An 18,312-nucleotide genomic window follows, 5' to 3' on the forward strand; every position below is an offset into this window, starting at 1 on the left:
AAGTAACTTTTGACAGGGAGAGCAGAACCAGTTTTCCCTGTTCTTGGTACTAACACTGTCTAAATTATCTTTGGTGATGGAGCATAGCACTTAGACTTAATGACTGACAGCTGTTTGCCAATGGAACTAATTCCCTTAAATTGTTTCTGAGCCTGGGTTTCCCATGTGGTTGCGGAGGGCTGTCCACAAAAATTGACTTTTTTCTACTGAATAATAAAATATCCTAAAATCTACTCCAACACACGATCACATTTTAATATCTTATTAGCCTTAAAGCCATATCAGTTTGAGAGTTTCTTTTTCCTTTTCAAAAAACTATAATTTTTGACATTGAGAGAACTAGAATTAGAAGTCTGTCTTAATTGTGATGTGTGGGTAAAAATGATTTATTAGGTTGTCCTCTTGGAAAAACAAACAGCCCTGTTTTCTTCTCTCTGTTTCTGTCTTGTCAAATTAGATTTAGTACTACCCTCTTTATTTTGACCAGTGCAGTCTTTTTTGTTTACTACAGTAGAAGTAAATATGTATTGTCACAATAAGTGTCCATTCTAGCATAATTAGGAGATGGAAAACAAAATAAAACCCAATTTAGAGAGGTTTGTTCTTGGAGGATTATAGATATTTAATTAGAGACTAACCAATTTATTTGAGCATGAGCTTTCGTGAGCTACAGCTCACTTCATCGGATGCATACTGTGGAAACTGCAGAAGACCTCTTCTGCAGTTTCCACAGTATGCATCCGATGAAGTGAGCTGTAGCTCACGAAAGCTCATGCTGAAATAAATTGGTTAGTCTCTAAGGTGCCACAAGTACTCCTTTTCTTTTTGCGAATACAGACTAACACGGCTGTTACTCTGAAACTAGATATTTAATTGTCTCCTAAGATACATTTTTCCAGTTTTACCAAAATATTGTTTGTTTTAAGCTTTATTAAAGATAAACAAAATGATTGACAACACACATTATTTTTTTTTAAAATACCTTCTATATTTGTCAGCTTCTTAATAGTTAAGGGAGTACAACAGAGCTAAGACATGTTAAGTTATGACTTGCAGTAGGTATACAAAATTTTTTAAGTTTTGCTATAACTTTTTAAAATCTGTTCATCCTATTTGTTTTATCTCTTCTCAGTAGGTAAATTGTTAATCTAGTATAGAAAATAAGTCTCTTCATTTTTCTTTCTTCTTTTATTGTGTCAACCAGATTTCTATAGTTGTTTGTTTTCCCAAAGATAGTGTTGAAATGTATTGGATGCAGTTTTATTACATTTACAGTTTACTACAGTCTTACTTTAATTTCAGCAAATCAGGGCACTTTCCTAATGCTTTGTTTTCTAATGTTTGTTTTGTTTTAACTAGAAGTGAGTACCCCTGAAATACTTAGAAAATGCATGTTGTATTTCTTGGGTTGTTTAGAAAGAGAGTTCATTCCAGCATTACACTTCAGAAAACAAGAACCACACCAAAAAATTGAAGGAAGACTTTGTTTTATTTGCTGGAGATAAATTGCTCTTGTCTAAAGAGATGTCAGTCTTGTTACTGTTGGTGGAGCTATAGCTGCCAACGTTATAAATGTATTTTTATAACAATAACATTGCAATTACAGTGCCTTGATTTACTCGTCTCTTTAAGACCTTGGTGTCCTTTGATGTTCTTTGTCTTACTGAGTTATTTCAGTGTTTCTCTTTATTTTGTTGTACTTGGCACAGATATCAAAGTGGTACTATCAGGACAAACTGCTTGGACTGTCTGGATAGAACAAACAGTGTGCAGGCTTTCTTTGGCTTAGAGGTAGGAAAATAATGTAGATTTCTTGATGTAGAACTTGTAACCACTGATTGATTCTGATGCTTCTGTAATACTTGAATGATAAAATTGCCATAATTGTCAATAGGCAAGATTAATTACAATATGCTCGAGTTATGAGTTAAAATCTGATTTGTAGCATGGCCCTGTAGTTCAGTGGGCTAACATATCTTGGTAGCTCACAATTCTTAGTACAAAAATTGTGGTATACCAGTTTTAAGGAAAGTATATTTTGGACCACTACCACTGATGTATTCCCCTTTCTTTGTATGTCCATCTGTTTTTCCTTTCAGTTTCAGGCTTGCAATTCCAAAGGAGGAGTACTGCAACAATCCCACACAAAAGCACTTTATTACCCATAGCACTTGCTGTGAGTTCAACTAAGATTCCTCAAATTGAACTTATAGTAAGCACTGTGGATAAAGGTCTTTGGTGCACATGCTACTGTCCTAAATGGTTACCAGTACTGCTGTCAAGGAAACATCATTAGTCCATGAGTTTTGGATTACATAGAGAATGTTACGGTTGGGCCCCCAGCAGGGTGGATTTGATTTAAATCACTAGTCAGGAAGACTCTATTTAATCATGGATTTCTACATAAAAGTGCATTCTTGTTGGTTGTTATAACCTTAATACATATTCTTCACAACTCCGAGAGATGAGAGCCAAATTGGATCTCTTTTACGGCCTGCTGCCATTATAGGTTTTCCCTTCTAGTGAGAGAATGGTATGGTAGATCTCAAATCAATGAAGGCTACACTCAGAAAGACCTCAAGACTTCTGGAATATGCTGCTCAAACAGTTTCACTTTTGTTTCTACTGCCTGTCCCTCCCTTCTCACATTTATCTCCAGACTTCTTCTCCTTGTCCAGATCTATTCCACCCACAACAATCTTCTGTTCATTGAACTTTTTGAAACTTTGCAATTTTAGAGAGAGGTAAAGGACTGACTGTGTACACAGCGGGACAATAGGGTTGAAGTCTTTTTTGCTGTTAACAAGCATGTTATCTCTGGAGACACAAATCCACAGTTTGAGAACTGCAAAACTAAACATCTCTGATGGTATCTTCTAGACTTAGCACTGAGTCCCACTGGATAGATAGAAAGATTAACCTAAATAATCTATACGGAAGCCCCTGGAATCCCATAAGATTGGGTCTGTAATCCATGAACTATTGGAACTCATTTACAAAATTTTTCTTAAATATTACATGAATATATTGTTTCATACTATAGAATTAGAATTTATAATCCCTATTCCATGATGAGAGATCTTTGAGCTATAATGTATCTTAATTAAAATAATCTTTAGATAAGTTTTTTTCCTCAACAAGCATTTTATCAAAAAAATCCGATTTAAATAAAAAAAAATCTGATTTTTTTAATTTTTTTTTTTTTTAATAATTGATTTTTATCCACCCTGGCCCCAAATCTGTGGTTGTGAATTCACTCTAGAATTCAGTATTTTCTGTAAAATTGTGCTCCAGGATATCAGCTTTAATATTTAAAAAAAAAAAAAAAAAAAAATTTCTCGTGTTCAAGGTTATAAAGCAAAGCTTGAAAACATGAACTGAATGTAAACTGATGCAGTGATGCTTGAGTTTGTAGACAGCCTGAAACGATAGCTTTGAGAGAGTTGCTGTGCTCCACTCATCTTAATAAATGGTTAATTCTGAAACCTAAACATGAAAACCTGCAACATATTTAAAAATAGAAATGTGTGGACACTGAAACTAAATTAATATAAAAATAAACAAGACTACTGTACTTAAGAGATTTTTTTTTCTTCTAATTTAATAAAACCCTCCGATTTTAACATATGAAAATTCTGCAGAATTTTGAATGGAAAGCTGTAGAATCCAGTGACTTTGAAGCAAAATTTAAGTTGAATTGTCTGCCAAATACATAGAGCTTTGATTATAGTAGTTTGCCTGTACAATGATGTTCTAGTCAAATAGTCCACTGAATTGAAACTTTATCTGATTTTTTGTTTTCTTCACTGTTAACGTGTCCCATCCATAGGCAGATGGTGGATCTAACCAAAGCTTGAAAGATCTAAGGTTTTGTAGTGTTTCAGCTGCCTGTACTGCAGGGAATTATTACAATGTTCATGTTATAGAACTCTGAGAAATAAAGGGAAAAACATGCCAGTTGGGGTCTGTTATTAATATATATTAATCTTGGTTGGTTTTGAAATTCTTCTCTTTCTGTATGACTTAATTCACAGTGTGTACTGTAAAAAAGAATTTGATTACTTTAAGTATTCGTTCATCCATATATCTATCCCATATTGATCTTGTCATGGAAAAGATACAGAGATTGTAACCTTAAAGAAGATCCTTTTTGATCCTAAATCTGTGTCCATCATAGTTTTGAGCTTGACAGTTCATGGTAGACGGATACTCAGGTTCTGAAGTAGTCCAGCTGGGTGAGCTAGGAAGACCTGTATGGAATAATCATTTCTCACGTTTTATATGCATTTCAGTTGTCTGTTTTGTAGAAAACAGACACCTGACACTCACTTGAATCAAAATATATAGCAATTTTATATTTACAGGTCTACGTTTTGTTCTCTTGTACCAGTGTAAATCTGGAGTAAAGTCGCTAATTTCATTACAGCAGAAATGTCCAACTCATTCTGTGTTGAGGGCCACATTACCTTTTCAGTTAAAATTCATGAGCTGGGAATATAAAGCTCACCAGCAAGTGGCAATTTTTTCAGTCTTCTCCAACTGTTGAATGAGCCTCTTTAATTGTATTTAAATGAAATACTTTTAAAAAAAATCTTTATTTAAGGAAAATTTAAAAAGACAGTGCATGCAGGAAGCCTGTTTTTTCTCTTCCAATTAGCTTACCGCTAGTTCCCGCTGTGTTTCCATAGCCACACTGTAGTTTTTTTCCTCCAACCGCTGCCCCACTTTGGACATTTCTCTTCTCCCTTCACCCTAACTATACAACTTTAGGATTCTTCCCCAAATCTCTTTTCTATCTGCATCCTTCACAGCATTGCCAACCCCAGGTGTTCAAAAATCATGATTACTTTAAAAATCACAACATTTAAAAAAAAATCCTATTTGCCTTCTGTTTTTTGAACATTTTAATGTTTGTTTTAAAGCTTATATCCATATCCATAACCATAAGGGCTAGAATCTTTCTTTTCCTTTCTTTTTTTAATGAAAGAAATTCCCATGTGATTGCATGACTCCAGAAACTGGGACTTTTATAAAAATACCGGATGTCATGAGACTCACGATAAAATTGCAAGAGTTGGCATAATTCTTTCCCTTCTTCTGGGGATTTGTCCTACCCCATTTGCTGCTCTCCCTGCTTCTTTGGGAATTTTTCTCTACTCTCTTTTCTCAACCTCCTTTCCTTCCCCCACCCCCTTTTCCTATCTCCATGAGTTGTTTCTCCCCCACAATTTGGAAAATGTCCCCCTTTCTCCTTTTTGGTATAGGCAGCGAGTGAGGAGAGAGAACATAAGAGAAGCTGCTTCCCCAAACCTGATATTGGGAAACAGCAGCTGGGTACAAGAGGAAGTAGATATCCAGCTGAGTCTGTTCCAGTAGAGTTCAGTGATTACATCAGGGATTGGACAGCAAAAGAAATATCTGTTCCTCTGAACTTTTATGTGTGGCATTGTGGAGGTGGCAGTGGCGTCTATAAAAATTGCTGCTAGGGCCCAGTCAGGCAGATCTCCTCCCACTTTATCTCCAAATCCTTCCCAGACCTTTTCAGCTATACCTGGCAGGTAGACGCCTTTGAGAAGGCTGTCTAGACGGAAAGATCCTAGGAGCTAGATCTGCCTGTGGGACATATATGTCTGACACGGTTTTAAACTAGTGCAACTGTAATTTATAAAGCTTACTTGATAAATTAACATCCTGCCTACAGTGAATATAAGAATAGTGATTTGAAGTTTGCTTCTTGACTCTTAGTAGAAATTTGAGGGAAGATAAAGTGAACCACAAAAGACATTGCTGTCTTACTCATTTTAGTATCACAGAGCTCTACATCCATTGCATTCTGTTAGGAAAGGTCAGTGATACTCTGAGACTTAGCTGTGGCTCTGATAGGAAGAATGTAGAGTAAACTCCATTTGGATACTAATGCAGAATTAAACACCTGGAAATAAAAGATAAGGTTATGATATTACCATGACATTTTTAGATTAAAACATTGAAAGACCACCTATATCTAACTAGCTTTTTCTGGTTTGACTTTTTTTAATATGTTATGCTGCTGTGAAAGACTTTAACATGATATAGTGTCATTTTCTCCTGAATGCAGAGTTAAAGTAAATGCCTTTTTTTTTTTTTAAAGGGAGAATTTGACAATATATATTTTAATGTATTCACTTCATGAGCCTTCTCTTGAACTGTTGCAGATGCTAACAAAGCAACTGGAGGTTTTAGGGTTAGCTGAGAAGCCTCAGTTGGTTACTCGCTTCCAGGAAGTTTTCCGGTCCATGTGGTCTGTGAATGGTGATTCCGTCAGTAAAATATATGCAGGAACTGGAGCTCTTGAAGGAAAGGCTAAGGTAAAAGCACTTTTTAATAATAAACATTTTAGCAGTATTTCAAGTGAGTGTTTCCTTTTACCATAAATGCCATTACTGTGAGGGTTTTCCTTTTTTAAATGTACTTTTGTAAAAAGTAATGGTGTAATCAAAAAAAGATAAAATTGCATTAAAATAAAAAATAAGTCCTACTTAACAAACAAATAATGTTTCAGTAACATCTTTCTCAGTTTGAATTTTCCCCCTATTCCTGGTTAGTACTCTCTTTAGAGAGTAGAGAGGCTTAGAGAAGACGCCCAGGTCAATTCACATTGCAGCATCAGAAGATATATGTTCAATCCACACTAGTTTCTTTGCATAGTTTGTTTCCTCTCTGGGCCCTTTCCTTCAACTGCATTAATTTCATCCAACATATCAACTTTCAGTTGAACATATTGTGAAATAAAGTAATAATTCTTGCATTTACTCTGGTTGGTCTTTTTCCTATCTCTTCTATTCACCATGTTAATTTGACTAGATCATGGTTTGTGTTCCTTCAGCTGTACCTTTTCTAGTTTTCTGGTTACTGGGAGGAAAAAAAACAAACAAGCAGTTCCTTTTCTAGTTTTCCTTCTCGTAATGTGCAATTTTGTGCTGCTTCCCCGCGTATGGTTCATTTTATTTCTTCAGCCTATTTTGTCCCAGTTAATACACAAGTTGTTCAAATCACCAAATGCTATTTTTTTCTTTTCACAAATGTTTTTTCTTTCTTTTTCTTATCAGGTGATATATAGCAAATGTTGAACCATAACAGTTATACCCCTCTCTTAATTCCTCCAATGTGTCCTTTTTCACTCTCATGCAATTCTTCATGTACAAGAATACTCTTCTTTGCAGTCTCTCGGATCTGCATTTCTATCTTCATTGTGTCATTAATATTTAGACCTTATTTAACTATTTTGTTTTTCCACCATACTTCAGTTAATCCTCCATAATGTCAGAAATCCTGTGTACATGTAGCTATCAATAGCAATAGGCTGCATAAAAATTAGTTAACTGATAGATCAGATTCTGCCTTTTAGATTGATACATGCAAGTCCCATTGATTTGGGAATTGTTTATGTTCCTCTGAGGGTAGAGTTTGGCCCAGTATTTTTAATTCTATTTTCTGTGCTAGCAGTGTGACCCAGACCCTGGAAACTTAAGGGTTTCTCCCTGTTTCCTGACTTTTTTTCTCCTTAGGCCTTATATGTATGTTTGTTCAATTAAATTAATGCTTCTCTGTCATGCTTCTGATTATTTAGCATTTCATTCACTTTGCTGGTTTCTGTATAGGCACACTATATCTTGTTCCTGTTTGCAAGTTATAAATATTCCTTGTACAACATTACCTTCTTTGCTAGTTCAAAAGTACTCTTTGGTCAGGTACAGCTCATTCTGCCTGGTAAAGGTCCATCTGTTCTAAAAGAAACAGTAATACTCACAAAGCACTGCAATATATGAGATTATTTTTGGTAACACATCTCGATCCCGAGTGAACTATAATCTGCTTCAGTGGTGTGTTTTTAATATACATAAAAATATTGCTGGTAGGTTTCTATCCTGACTTCTCAAAGCTTGTTTGTAATCTGTATAGTTGTCATTTGTATGTAATTTTGATTCTTCAAGGTCCAAGAGTGCTTAAAAGTTAAAAAAACAAACAAACAAAAACCCCACATTTTAAGATATGAAAAGATTCTACCTTTAAATTGAAATGTATAAATATACGATAGATAGAAGAATCTCACTTTAAGGACTATTATATTCATTTAAATCTAACACCTTAACTACTCTTTCTTTTGCTTTCTCTGGGTTCCTTTCAATTAATTGCCTGAAATGTGAATGGTGAGTGTTTTTTAGATGATGTCATACATTCTGTACATTGTCTGATAGAGAGGAAACAGCCTGTTGTTATTATTTAAAAAAAAAAAAAAGTTATGGTAAAATAGTGAAACAACTTTACCACAAGAACACTTCATCCATAAGTTTTTAAAAACCATGATGCCAGTTCACTTCCTTTTAACCTTGACAACAGAATAGCTTCTTTTGCTATTCTATATTAAGCTCCACAGACCTAAATAGTGGGATGATTTTGAGCTTTCTTAAAACTTTGTTTTTAAGTATAGTATGCTCTGAAGTGTCCTCTGCAAATAATGCAAGCCATAAATTTACAGTTCTGTAGAGAATATAATCCCATGCAACATCCATAAAGGAGTATAGTCTACATGCAGTACTGACTGTGCGTACACCACTGAATGAAATGTCAGGCATGCCTGATGTGACTATATCATCCTCTCATGTCAGCTGACTCGGGCTTGGGCCATTTAATTGGCGCTGTTTAATTGTGTTGTAGATGTTCAGGCTCCAGCCTGTGCCAGATGTGTCTGCTGCAGTTAAACAGCCCCATAGTTAAACATAGATATTTCATAACATTAATTGTGAATGCATACATCCCTATATATATATATATTAATATAAATAAAAAATACAGTATTTATAAGAATGTTTTGGTTTCATGTGCTTGTTCATCTCCCATTATTTGGGGAAAAGCCCAAAATTCCATCGCATGGTCTAAACATTGCACTGTGTGAATTTATTTTGAAGACCAAGAACTTAGGTAAAAGTAATATTCTTCTCCACTCTTTTACTGGAATAATTTGGTTTTTAAATGTGCCTTGACATCTCAGAATTGTTGTGACTTTTGCGGAAGGAAAAAATTACATAATGCAGACATATTACGGTAAAGCCGGAAGTTGGAGTTATTTTAGCATTTAAAGTAAATCAACTCACTAATGGTAAAAATTAGAAATTGAAATTTCAAAATATGTGAATGAGTATTGCCAGTGTTTTAGGAGTTATTTCCAGTGTAAAATATTTTATAATCTTCCTCCCTAACAGGCTGGAAAGCTGAAGGATGGTGCTCGTTCTGTGACCAGAACAATTCAAAATAACTTTTTTGATAGCTCCAAGCAGGAGGCCATTGATGTTTTGTTATTGGGGAATACCCTAAATAGTGATTTAGCAGATAAAGCACGGGCTCTCTTAACCACCAGCAGTTTACGTGGTATGTGCATTTCAGGATTTTACTCTGATAACTCTTGATGCTAATAAAATTACGCAGATTCTGTTTCTAAGCATTATTTAAAAGTATAAATGTCAAATAATCTGTTTGTTTAAAAGTATAGATTCTTATGTTTTCCTAATATTGCCAGGCTAACTTGCAGTGATGGTTTCTGTGCTACTTATATAGTGTGGCTAGTTGTAGAGGTGGGATGGTACAAGGGATAAATATTTGTAAACTACATTTTTTAGAAAATAACTAGGTTTGTCAGACAAGTACTGTACTTTTAATAGACAGCTTATAGATGTAATTATTTTTCTCAAACTTTGTTTTATAACAATTAAAAACCTAAATAATTACATATCTAATTTGAGAAACCAAAATTCCTGGTTTATTAAAACTTTCTACCTTTTTTTTTCCAGTTGGGAGCTGGATGTCTTCATCTATCATGTCATATTCATAGTGAAGGGAATTCCCAGTTGGAAAATATATTCCCAATAAATTTTGTTAAATTGTTTGGAAAACACCTCTTTTTACAGTCAAGTTTTATTTCAGAATACTAGTGTTTATTGCAATGTCAGTTTTCTAAGGCATTTCACTGAACAGTTAAAGTAGTGCATTGATTAGGGGAAAAATAAAGTTATAACTCTGGATGGTTTATTTGCTGCTTGAATCCCTGAAAGTCTTCACCCCTTGGCCCCCTCTTTTTTTGCCCTGGTTGATACACAGCAAGACTCCGTATCATTACAATCTTCCGTGCAGCTGAGGAGTGTTAGATGAGTCTCCTAGAGCAATTCAGTGTCACCCTGAAACTGACTGAATGTTGTTCTGGATTGACTCTGCTCGTTTCTTCTCAATCCTACTGCTGAATGCAAGCTGTCTGTTCAGTGCACACAGATGCTGTTAGCCCAAGGAACAAGAGAGTCTGTTCAGAAAATGTGGATTTTTTTTTTCACATGATCATGTGGCCTATTAACAATAGGGTTACCTGGCCATCATGCAAATCATTTTAAATTAAAGGGTTCACCAGAATAGGAACATTAGTTAATGACCATTGTGGAGCTTTTTAAACATCTAGATGCAAGTGTTGGGATTTTTTAGCACACATAAATATATGTTTGAACTGATAAAGCCAAAAAATTGTTACAGAAGTTATATTTCAGAATATATTCTCATAGCACTACAGTTTTTAAAGCATAATTGTTTACTAATTTCTTCTTGTTTTCTTCTTGCTGCATCCATAGTTTCAGAGCAGTCATTGCAATCAGGTATAGTATAGTAAATTTAAGCCAGAAACATCTGAGCAATTATTGTTCTTCCCTAGCTTCTTCTTGGGTTCCTGATTAAGAATTCGCTCGTTCTGTTTGTGTAATCTTAGGCAAGAAACCAAATCTGCTTTGCCTTCAGATTTTCTGGACTCTGCACTTATGTACCTACCAGAAAGTTGGGGATGGTTGTGTAATATGGGGAAAGGGGAAATAAAACACATTTAGTTTGTGTGGGAGTGTGATGACAAATTTAATGGCTATTTTTCAGAGACTGCTTCTTTCAAGTTGCAAAGGAAACTTTTGTTTTTAGTCAAAACCAATATTTCAGCTAGGATAAGGAGTAATATACAATAGCAATATCTTTAGAACAGTCACAGTTTTAAGTACTGTTAACGTCGGCTAACTTGCTTTTAAAGAATATCTCTTACTGGTTTTGTGTTCTTGCACACAATTAACTAAGTTCAGAATATGTCACAGGTAAAGATCTAATTGGTTACCCACTCTCTCCACTGTGAGATATGTGATGTATTGTTCAGGCACAACTTTCAGTTATACATTACACTTAAAGCTTAGAACCCTACTATTTAACAATAATACATTGTAATTAGATATATGATTTCTTCTATCTGAAGGATAAAACACAAAACATTTTATAAACATTAATTAACATTAAGCCTCACAACTCCCTACAGTATTATTCTTGCTTTACTGACGGGAAATCTGAGGCACAAGAGACCTTCAACATGTCCATACAGAGACTTAGCATACAGCAAGCTGGGAGGTAAACTTAGAGCGCGCTAGCCTGCTGTGGATCCTGTTGCCATGTGGACCTTGCTGTCGTGCACTAAAAGTTCCCTAGTGCACGTGACCAGGGTTCACATGGCCAGTGATGTGCAGCAGGCTAGTGTGCTGTAACTTCATACCCTAGCTGGCTGTACACTGAGTCTCCGTGTGGACAAGCCCTAAGCGACTTGCATAGTTTTACACATTGAATCATTTGCAGAATATAAGAGAGAAGCAGAAAATATGGTATGGGAACTAAAGGCTTCAATGGGTCTTGTAACTCTGCTCAGCCTCAAGAACCTGACCCCGGAGGTGGAAGTGTACATACAGTCATCTTGTTCATTAACTACCTAAATGCAGTCATCATATTAGTAAGTTGTGCAAGACATGTTGCTGACTTGGTAGGATTATCCTGTAAAGTGCTTACATATATCTACCACAGTACTGTTTCTGCATGGAAGAAATATTGTGAATTCACTTGAGTATGTAGCCTATGAAATGGGGCTACTCCCGAATATGTAAACAGGTGATGTCTATACTTCAATGAAACACCCCTGGCTGGCCCATGTCAGCTGATTCTGGCTCATGAGGCTTGGGCTATAAAATTGCAGTGTAAACATTCATGCGTGGGCTGGACCCTGGGCTCTGGGACACTATAAGATGGTAGGGTTCCAGACCCTGGGCTCCAGCCCAAGCCCAATTGTCCACTCTGCAATTTTATAGCCCTGCAGCCCGAACCCCGTGAGCCCAAGTCACCTGACACAGGCCAGCTGTGGGTATTTTATTGCAGTGTAGACATACCCTTAATGTTTAGTAGCCATCAGTATTCTCGAGTGCTTGATACACACACACAACAGCCTACTGCTGTTCCAAAGCTAATCCGGCTACTCCTGTAGCTCATTTGCATTGATAATGCGTGGCAGGGGTCATTGTAGTTGCACATGCCTTTTTTTCCCCTCTTTTTAAGAACTCGGAAATTACATATTAAAAATCCACATTAAAAGAATGTTAAGATTGCAAAATCAAGCACTCAGCATTTAGGAAATGCAAGAATTAATGGATAGTAATGTAAAATGCTACTGTATGTAAAGTACAGAATAAAGACCTGGTGCTGCAGCCGTGTTATTGTCAAAACTCCCACTGACTTGGCTTGAGAGAGAACTACATAATCAAGCTGACGTCTTATAATTTAAATCACCAAAATACCTTGATTCATGGGTGTGATGGTTTGCCTGTAAATTAACAGATCCTAATGTTACTAAAATGTCCTTGTGGATTATGAAAGTAAGACACTTGTGCAACATTCTGAGGAAAAGGAAGAGGGAATACACAGTAGTATATTTGATTGGGTAGGTGCAGGGAATAAAAAGGTTGGATTTTATCTTTAACTTTTTAAAAATCCTTAGATTGTAATTGTTTTGAATGATTTGCTAGTATACTCATTTTTATCTGAAAGCCACTTTCTACTGTTGTGCAAGCAATATAAATATAATAAAGTTGTGCCATTCTTAATCTGTTTTATATATTAGGGGACAATTTAGAGCACTTGCTATCTGCCTCTTGTGCAATGCACCATCTCCCTCTTCCAGAAACCCTTCTTTAAAACAAATTACTCACCTGTAGAGATGTTAAACTTTTGTTGGACATCTAAAAAGTTTGTACAACCATTTCTGCGCCTTAATCTCACAGGGCTTGATCCAACACCAGTTGAAGTCAGTGGCTTCAGTGGAGCATCCAGCTCCACATGCCCTTAGTCCCTGGGTGAGGAGAGATTGTAGACTTAACCAGTGAGAGAGTCCATAGTATTGTTCAGCAGAGGTGGCCTTTTGACCACCTTTGGGGCATTGATAGGTAGAGCTGGGCAAAAAAGTTTTATCAAACTTTTTCTGCAAAAAATGTAGATTGGGTGATATCAAAACATTCTGAAGGCTCAAGTTGGTTTTGTCAAATTGTTTGGTTGGAGGGGAGGAGGGGGACCTAAAAAAAAAAAAAAGGTCCAACAAGTAAAAATGTTTTGTTTACTTTTTGTAAATGAAAGGTTTCCATTTTTTGATTCAAAATGACTTTTTATTAGTTTCAAAAAATCCTTTAATTTTAAGTCAAAGTTTTAAAGTGGTTTTTCAGTTTTGTCCAAGTGAAAGTTTAGTTTGACCCAAACTAATTTTTTTATTTTTCGTAATTGCCGGCAAACCAAAACCATTTGTTGTTCACACAGACCTCTCGACAGATTCTGCAAGGCATCCTATTGAACACTTTGCCTAAAGCAGTGGTTCCCAAACTTGTTCTGCTGCTTGTGCAGGGAAAGCCCCTGGCAGGCCGGGCCGGTTTGTTTACCTGCCGCATCCTCAGGTTTGGATGATTGCAGCTTCCACTGGCCGTGGTTCGCTGCTCCAGGCCAATGGGGGCTGCTGGAAGCGGCACGGGCCGAGGGATGTTATAAACATGCATATTGAGAATAAACATACACAGTAATTTTACTTTGTAGCAAGATATTTGAAGTATCTTAAATATTTTTTGTAAAAATAGTCTAAAATGTCTCCAGAATGTACACTGCAGTTAAATTACTTTTTTTTTTCCTGAGATATAATTTGAAAGGTTTGTGGAGTGATGGAATAAAAGACATTTTTATTAAAAGAAGAAAAAATGGAGGAGATATAAATGTTGATAGGGAGCTATGAAAGAAAATGGGTTCATTAAATGTTTTGGAAATGAGAGGCACAATCTCACATTTTTTATTTGTTTTCCTTTTCATATATTTTAATTTAGAACAATAGTCATGTGGTTTAGAAATCTTTCTGGTTTAAAACATTGTTGATTTGATTTCTGTATTAAGCATGCTGCTAGCAATCCCCTGAAAAATTAAACCCCAGTCCTGTAAAAAGATATACCAAAACGGGCTCCTTGCAAAATCAAGGGCTAAGTGATCAAATATTTAATTTTGTGACACTTTTAAAAAGCTGTGGTATCAGAGCACTGCTTTTTAAATCTAAAATAGCCACTGTAAATAAGGAGGCAAATTTGAGTTGAATAAATGAGAGAATTGTGGTACTTTTCCAAAATATGGCTACTTGTTACCACTTGCAGTAGATTGTGCAGATGTTCAGAATATGACCGTGCATAAGTTGATGGGTTCCTTTGGTCCGTCTCACCCTCTTTGGGGTTTGGATGGTCTCATTGGCTCTACTAGTCTTCTTGGGCTTGGTTTCCCTTCAGAAAGGCTCAGATACTTTGCTTGGCTTCCCTTCAGTGGCATTTGGATACTTCTCTGGCATCTGTTGGGCTCCTTGACTTGGCTTTCCCTTAATGGGGTGTGGATTTTCCACTAGTCTCTGTTTGGCTCCCCCTAGGTGGGCTCAGATACCTTAGGCTCTATTCCTCCCTCTGGTTTGTTGGCCCCCACAGCCCAGGTTGGGGGAAAGAAATCGGAGGTATTCTCCCAAGTACCACCCATTTGTGGTACTCAGAGGAGATGTCAGTTAAGTACTTTGAGCACATCTTGCATAATGGTAATCATCCCTCTCCTTTCTTAATGTTTTAATCACCAGTGAAATAGTTAAACTCAGATAAACTATATTGGTTTACGCTCAGTTGACATTTTGAAGATTTTCTTCCAAACCATAAGGGCTAGAAATTTACTGAGGGTTTTTTCTCTCCCCATTTGAAAGCTGAGATTCTGGAACAAAGATGGTAGCTTAAAAAATAAGTACTAGCTCGCCAAACTGCCATGAGTTGACTCAGTCCGATCTCTAAATAAATGGATTGTGATCGGTTGCCCACTGTTTCTCAATGGAGTACAAGGCTAAGGGAAAAATACAATCAGGCTGTTTGCTTTTTGTAATTTCGACAGCACACATGCGCCAGGATAGTGGTGTTACAAATATGTAAAATAACTATTAATTGGTAAAGCATAATGCACATAAGACTTACTATTAATCTGTTGCATTTTTTTCTCACTTTGGTTAAAGGAAAACTGCTATGTTACTGTAAAAGTATCTGGATCTTTAATCTAATTAATCTAATTAGGGAGAGGTATTGTTCACTCTAAAAGAGTGTCTTCATATATAATACAATTAATCTAACAGGAAGATGTCACATTACTGATGTATCTAAGAAACTTAGTCCCCCAATACCATGGCATCAGAGCATCTCGCTGTCAGGAGTGGCTCACGACCATGAGTGCCAACCTCAGGGAGACTGTCAAAAAGTAGAGCAGACACCCCAAACTGGCTCTTATGTTCTATAATTAGATTTCCCCAATCCAATAACAAGTGTGAATTCCTAAACCATGCAGTCACAGACAGTCCCCATGGGCATTTGAGTATATCTTGCCACCCAGGGAAGCTGGACTATGTGATAGATGGTCACTTTACACCAAAAATCACAGTAGTGTTCTAGTTACTCCCAGTCCCAAAGGACTCCAGGTTGTTTGTACTCGAATCTCTCCCCAAAGACAATGTCTATAGCCAATCCTGTTATAAATTAAGTAAAGGTTTATTAACTAAGAAAAAAGTTATTTACAAGGTTAAAACAGGAAACATACACACAAATAAGTTAGTCTTAGATTTTAAAAGATATTATGAGCTTCTGTAATAAGCAGCTCCATATGTCCTTTAGGGCTGACCCATGCTAAGCACCATGGGGGGGTCTCTTGATTATGTTTAGGAATCTTTGCTACTCAGAGTCCAGACAGCGTGAAGATCTGTTTCTCCAAGTCCTAGGCTAGTGCCCTACCCATTGGTGAATCTTTCCTCGTCTGATATGGAGTTGGATTTTGGGAATTCATCTCCCATTATACACACACACACAAAATCAGATTCGTAAATTTCTATTATTGTAAATTAGTATGATTAAGTTATAAGTGCCTAACCAAAATAAATAATTCTATTAAAATGATAGGGAAGGTAAACTATTTGTATAGATGTATTTATTTAAACTCTCCACATTTAATCAAGGTAGTTTTAAGTGATACACATTAACAAACCTGAAAGTCATCTTTTGTGTGCATTTAAACGGGAACTGAATTTCATTTATTAATCAACATAATCAGAGAGGACTTCATTTTGGGATGAATCATTGAAAATGGTGGTTTCCACTGAGAGAAATCATTCACAGATTAGAGACAGTGCAACAGTGATAATTTTCTAAACAGTTTTAGAAATATCTTATATTTTCTTTCTTAGAAAAATTAAGAATTTAACTCTAAAACATTACAAATTACTCCAGTTTTGCTTTATCAGCATCCTGCCCACCCAAGTAACATTCTTATTTTCCACTGTGAAGTGCATCTCTCTTTTTCAGTACACTGCAATTTGCTTTCAAAGCCGTTAATTTTCTGTATGCATGTGCATGGATTAGTTGAGTTTTCTTTATGAAGAGAAATGTGTCTTCTAGGATCTCGTTCTGTTGAATTTGTTAAAGTCTTCTTATGCCGGCTAATGCATTTTAAACCTTTTTTACAGCATCTGTAAAAGCACTAAAGGGTATGTGTGAAAATTTTTATAAGTATTCAAAGCCAAAAAAAATTCGGGTATGTGTTGGAACATGGAATGTCAATGGTGGGAAGCAATTTCGAAGCATTGCTTTTAAAAATCAGACACTCACTGACTGGCTTCTAGATGCACCAAAGTTAGCTGGTATCCATGAATTCCAAGGTAGGATATATATTCTCTTGATTTGATTAAAACCTTGGATCATTAGAAATAAAAATTGGTATATAAGGTCTTCGTTATAAAGATAATTGTAAAGAACAAATAGCATCTTTTTATACTTAAATACAGATCGAAGAAGTAAACCTATTGACATATTTGCCATTGGATTTGAAGAAATGGTTGAGTTAAATGCAGGAAACATTGTGAATGCAAGGTAAGTGGTATCATTATATACAAATATTGTTCATCTGGTACAAGTATAAAGTTTCAAGTTTTAGTAAATATTACATTACATTTTAGGAAAATTATAGCATTTTAAAACACTTGTGATTCATTTAAATAACTTTTGGAAGAGGCAACTGGTACAGTGACATTCTTCCAAAAGGCATGTACCTTTCCCCAGAAAAAACTGGAAAGCAGTGACCACTGGGGCCAAATGCAATATGCTCTCACAGATCCAAATAGTCAATACAAGTACATATCTAGAATTGTACCCTCACCAGCCCTAAGACCTTGTTTCTTCCTATAGTACTGTTGAGACAGTTTTATCCCAGAAAAATTCTTCTTCTTTCAGAGTCTTTGTACATCCCCACTTCTGGGATAGCAGCTTCTAATGTGAGCATGTGGAACCCTCTTTCGAAGCGTTGTCGGAGGGGGTATGAGGACACTAGGCAAGGATGTATGTCAGATGCCCTATTTTATATAAGGAAACACATTCCTCCAGCCTCACTGTTTCTTCACCACTGCAGAGAGCGGAAGGAACTCTTGGTCATGTCCTGGGCTATTCCTAGTTTGCATTTAGCTGTTTTATTCCTTGTATATAGTTTTCCTAGTTAGGTTAGTAGGGAGTTATATTTTTTCCCAAGTTCTTTCAGAGTTCTCCCCAGCACTGGGACCACAGTCATCAGCATGGACGCTAAAAAGTTTTAAGAAGTGCACATTATGTCCACCTTCAATCCCAGAATCCGATGCACGTGTTCACTGCCTTGGATGCCTGGGCAAGTCATACTCTATTGCGTGATAGGTTGATAAGTAAAGTCAGAACTGGGATTGATAGCAGCCATCACCACCATCGACAATCGCCTGTTCTCTTCTGTAGGTCTTCCGGTGAACTGGAAGAAATTCCTCTTTGACTCACTCTCCGAGGATGTTTCTTGGTGCAATGCTGGCCTTATCACAAGCCAGAACATTCCTTCTGGAAACAGATT

General features: G+C 36.3%; 1 protein-coding gene across 9 annotated transcripts in view; it reads left to right on the forward strand.

Annotated features, from left to right (window-relative positions):
- SYNJ1 (synaptojanin 1) overlaps positions 1 to 18,312 on the forward strand; it is a 117,219-nt gene that overhangs the window by 25,683 nt on the left and 73,224 nt on the right. For 5 of the 9 annotated variants that reach the window (XM_074970678.1, XM_074970685.1, XM_074970690.1 and 2 more), the window contains exons 10-15: positions 1,710 to 1,791; positions 6,195 to 6,347; positions 9,243 to 9,408; positions 10,650 to 10,673; positions 16,916 to 17,107; positions 17,234 to 17,318. In XM_074970678.1, coding sequence (XP_074826779.1) covers positions 1,710 to 1,791; positions 6,195 to 6,347; positions 9,243 to 9,408; positions 10,650 to 10,673; positions 16,916 to 17,107; positions 17,234 to 17,318 — 702 coding nt within the window. The remainder of the gene's footprint in view (positions 1 to 1,709; positions 1,792 to 6,194; positions 6,348 to 9,242; positions 9,409 to 10,649; positions 10,674 to 16,915; positions 17,108 to 17,233; positions 17,319 to 18,312) is intronic. The other 4 variants (XM_074970681.1, XM_074970708.1, XM_074970715.1 and 1 more) reach the window with 2 other exon arrangements.

Source organism: Natator depressus, chromosome 1 (genome assembly GCF_965152275.1).
Source record: "Natator depressus isolate rNatDep1 chromosome 1, rNatDep2.hap1, whole genome shotgun sequence".
NCBI lineage: Eukaryota > Metazoa > Chordata > Testudines > Cheloniidae > Natator > Natator depressus.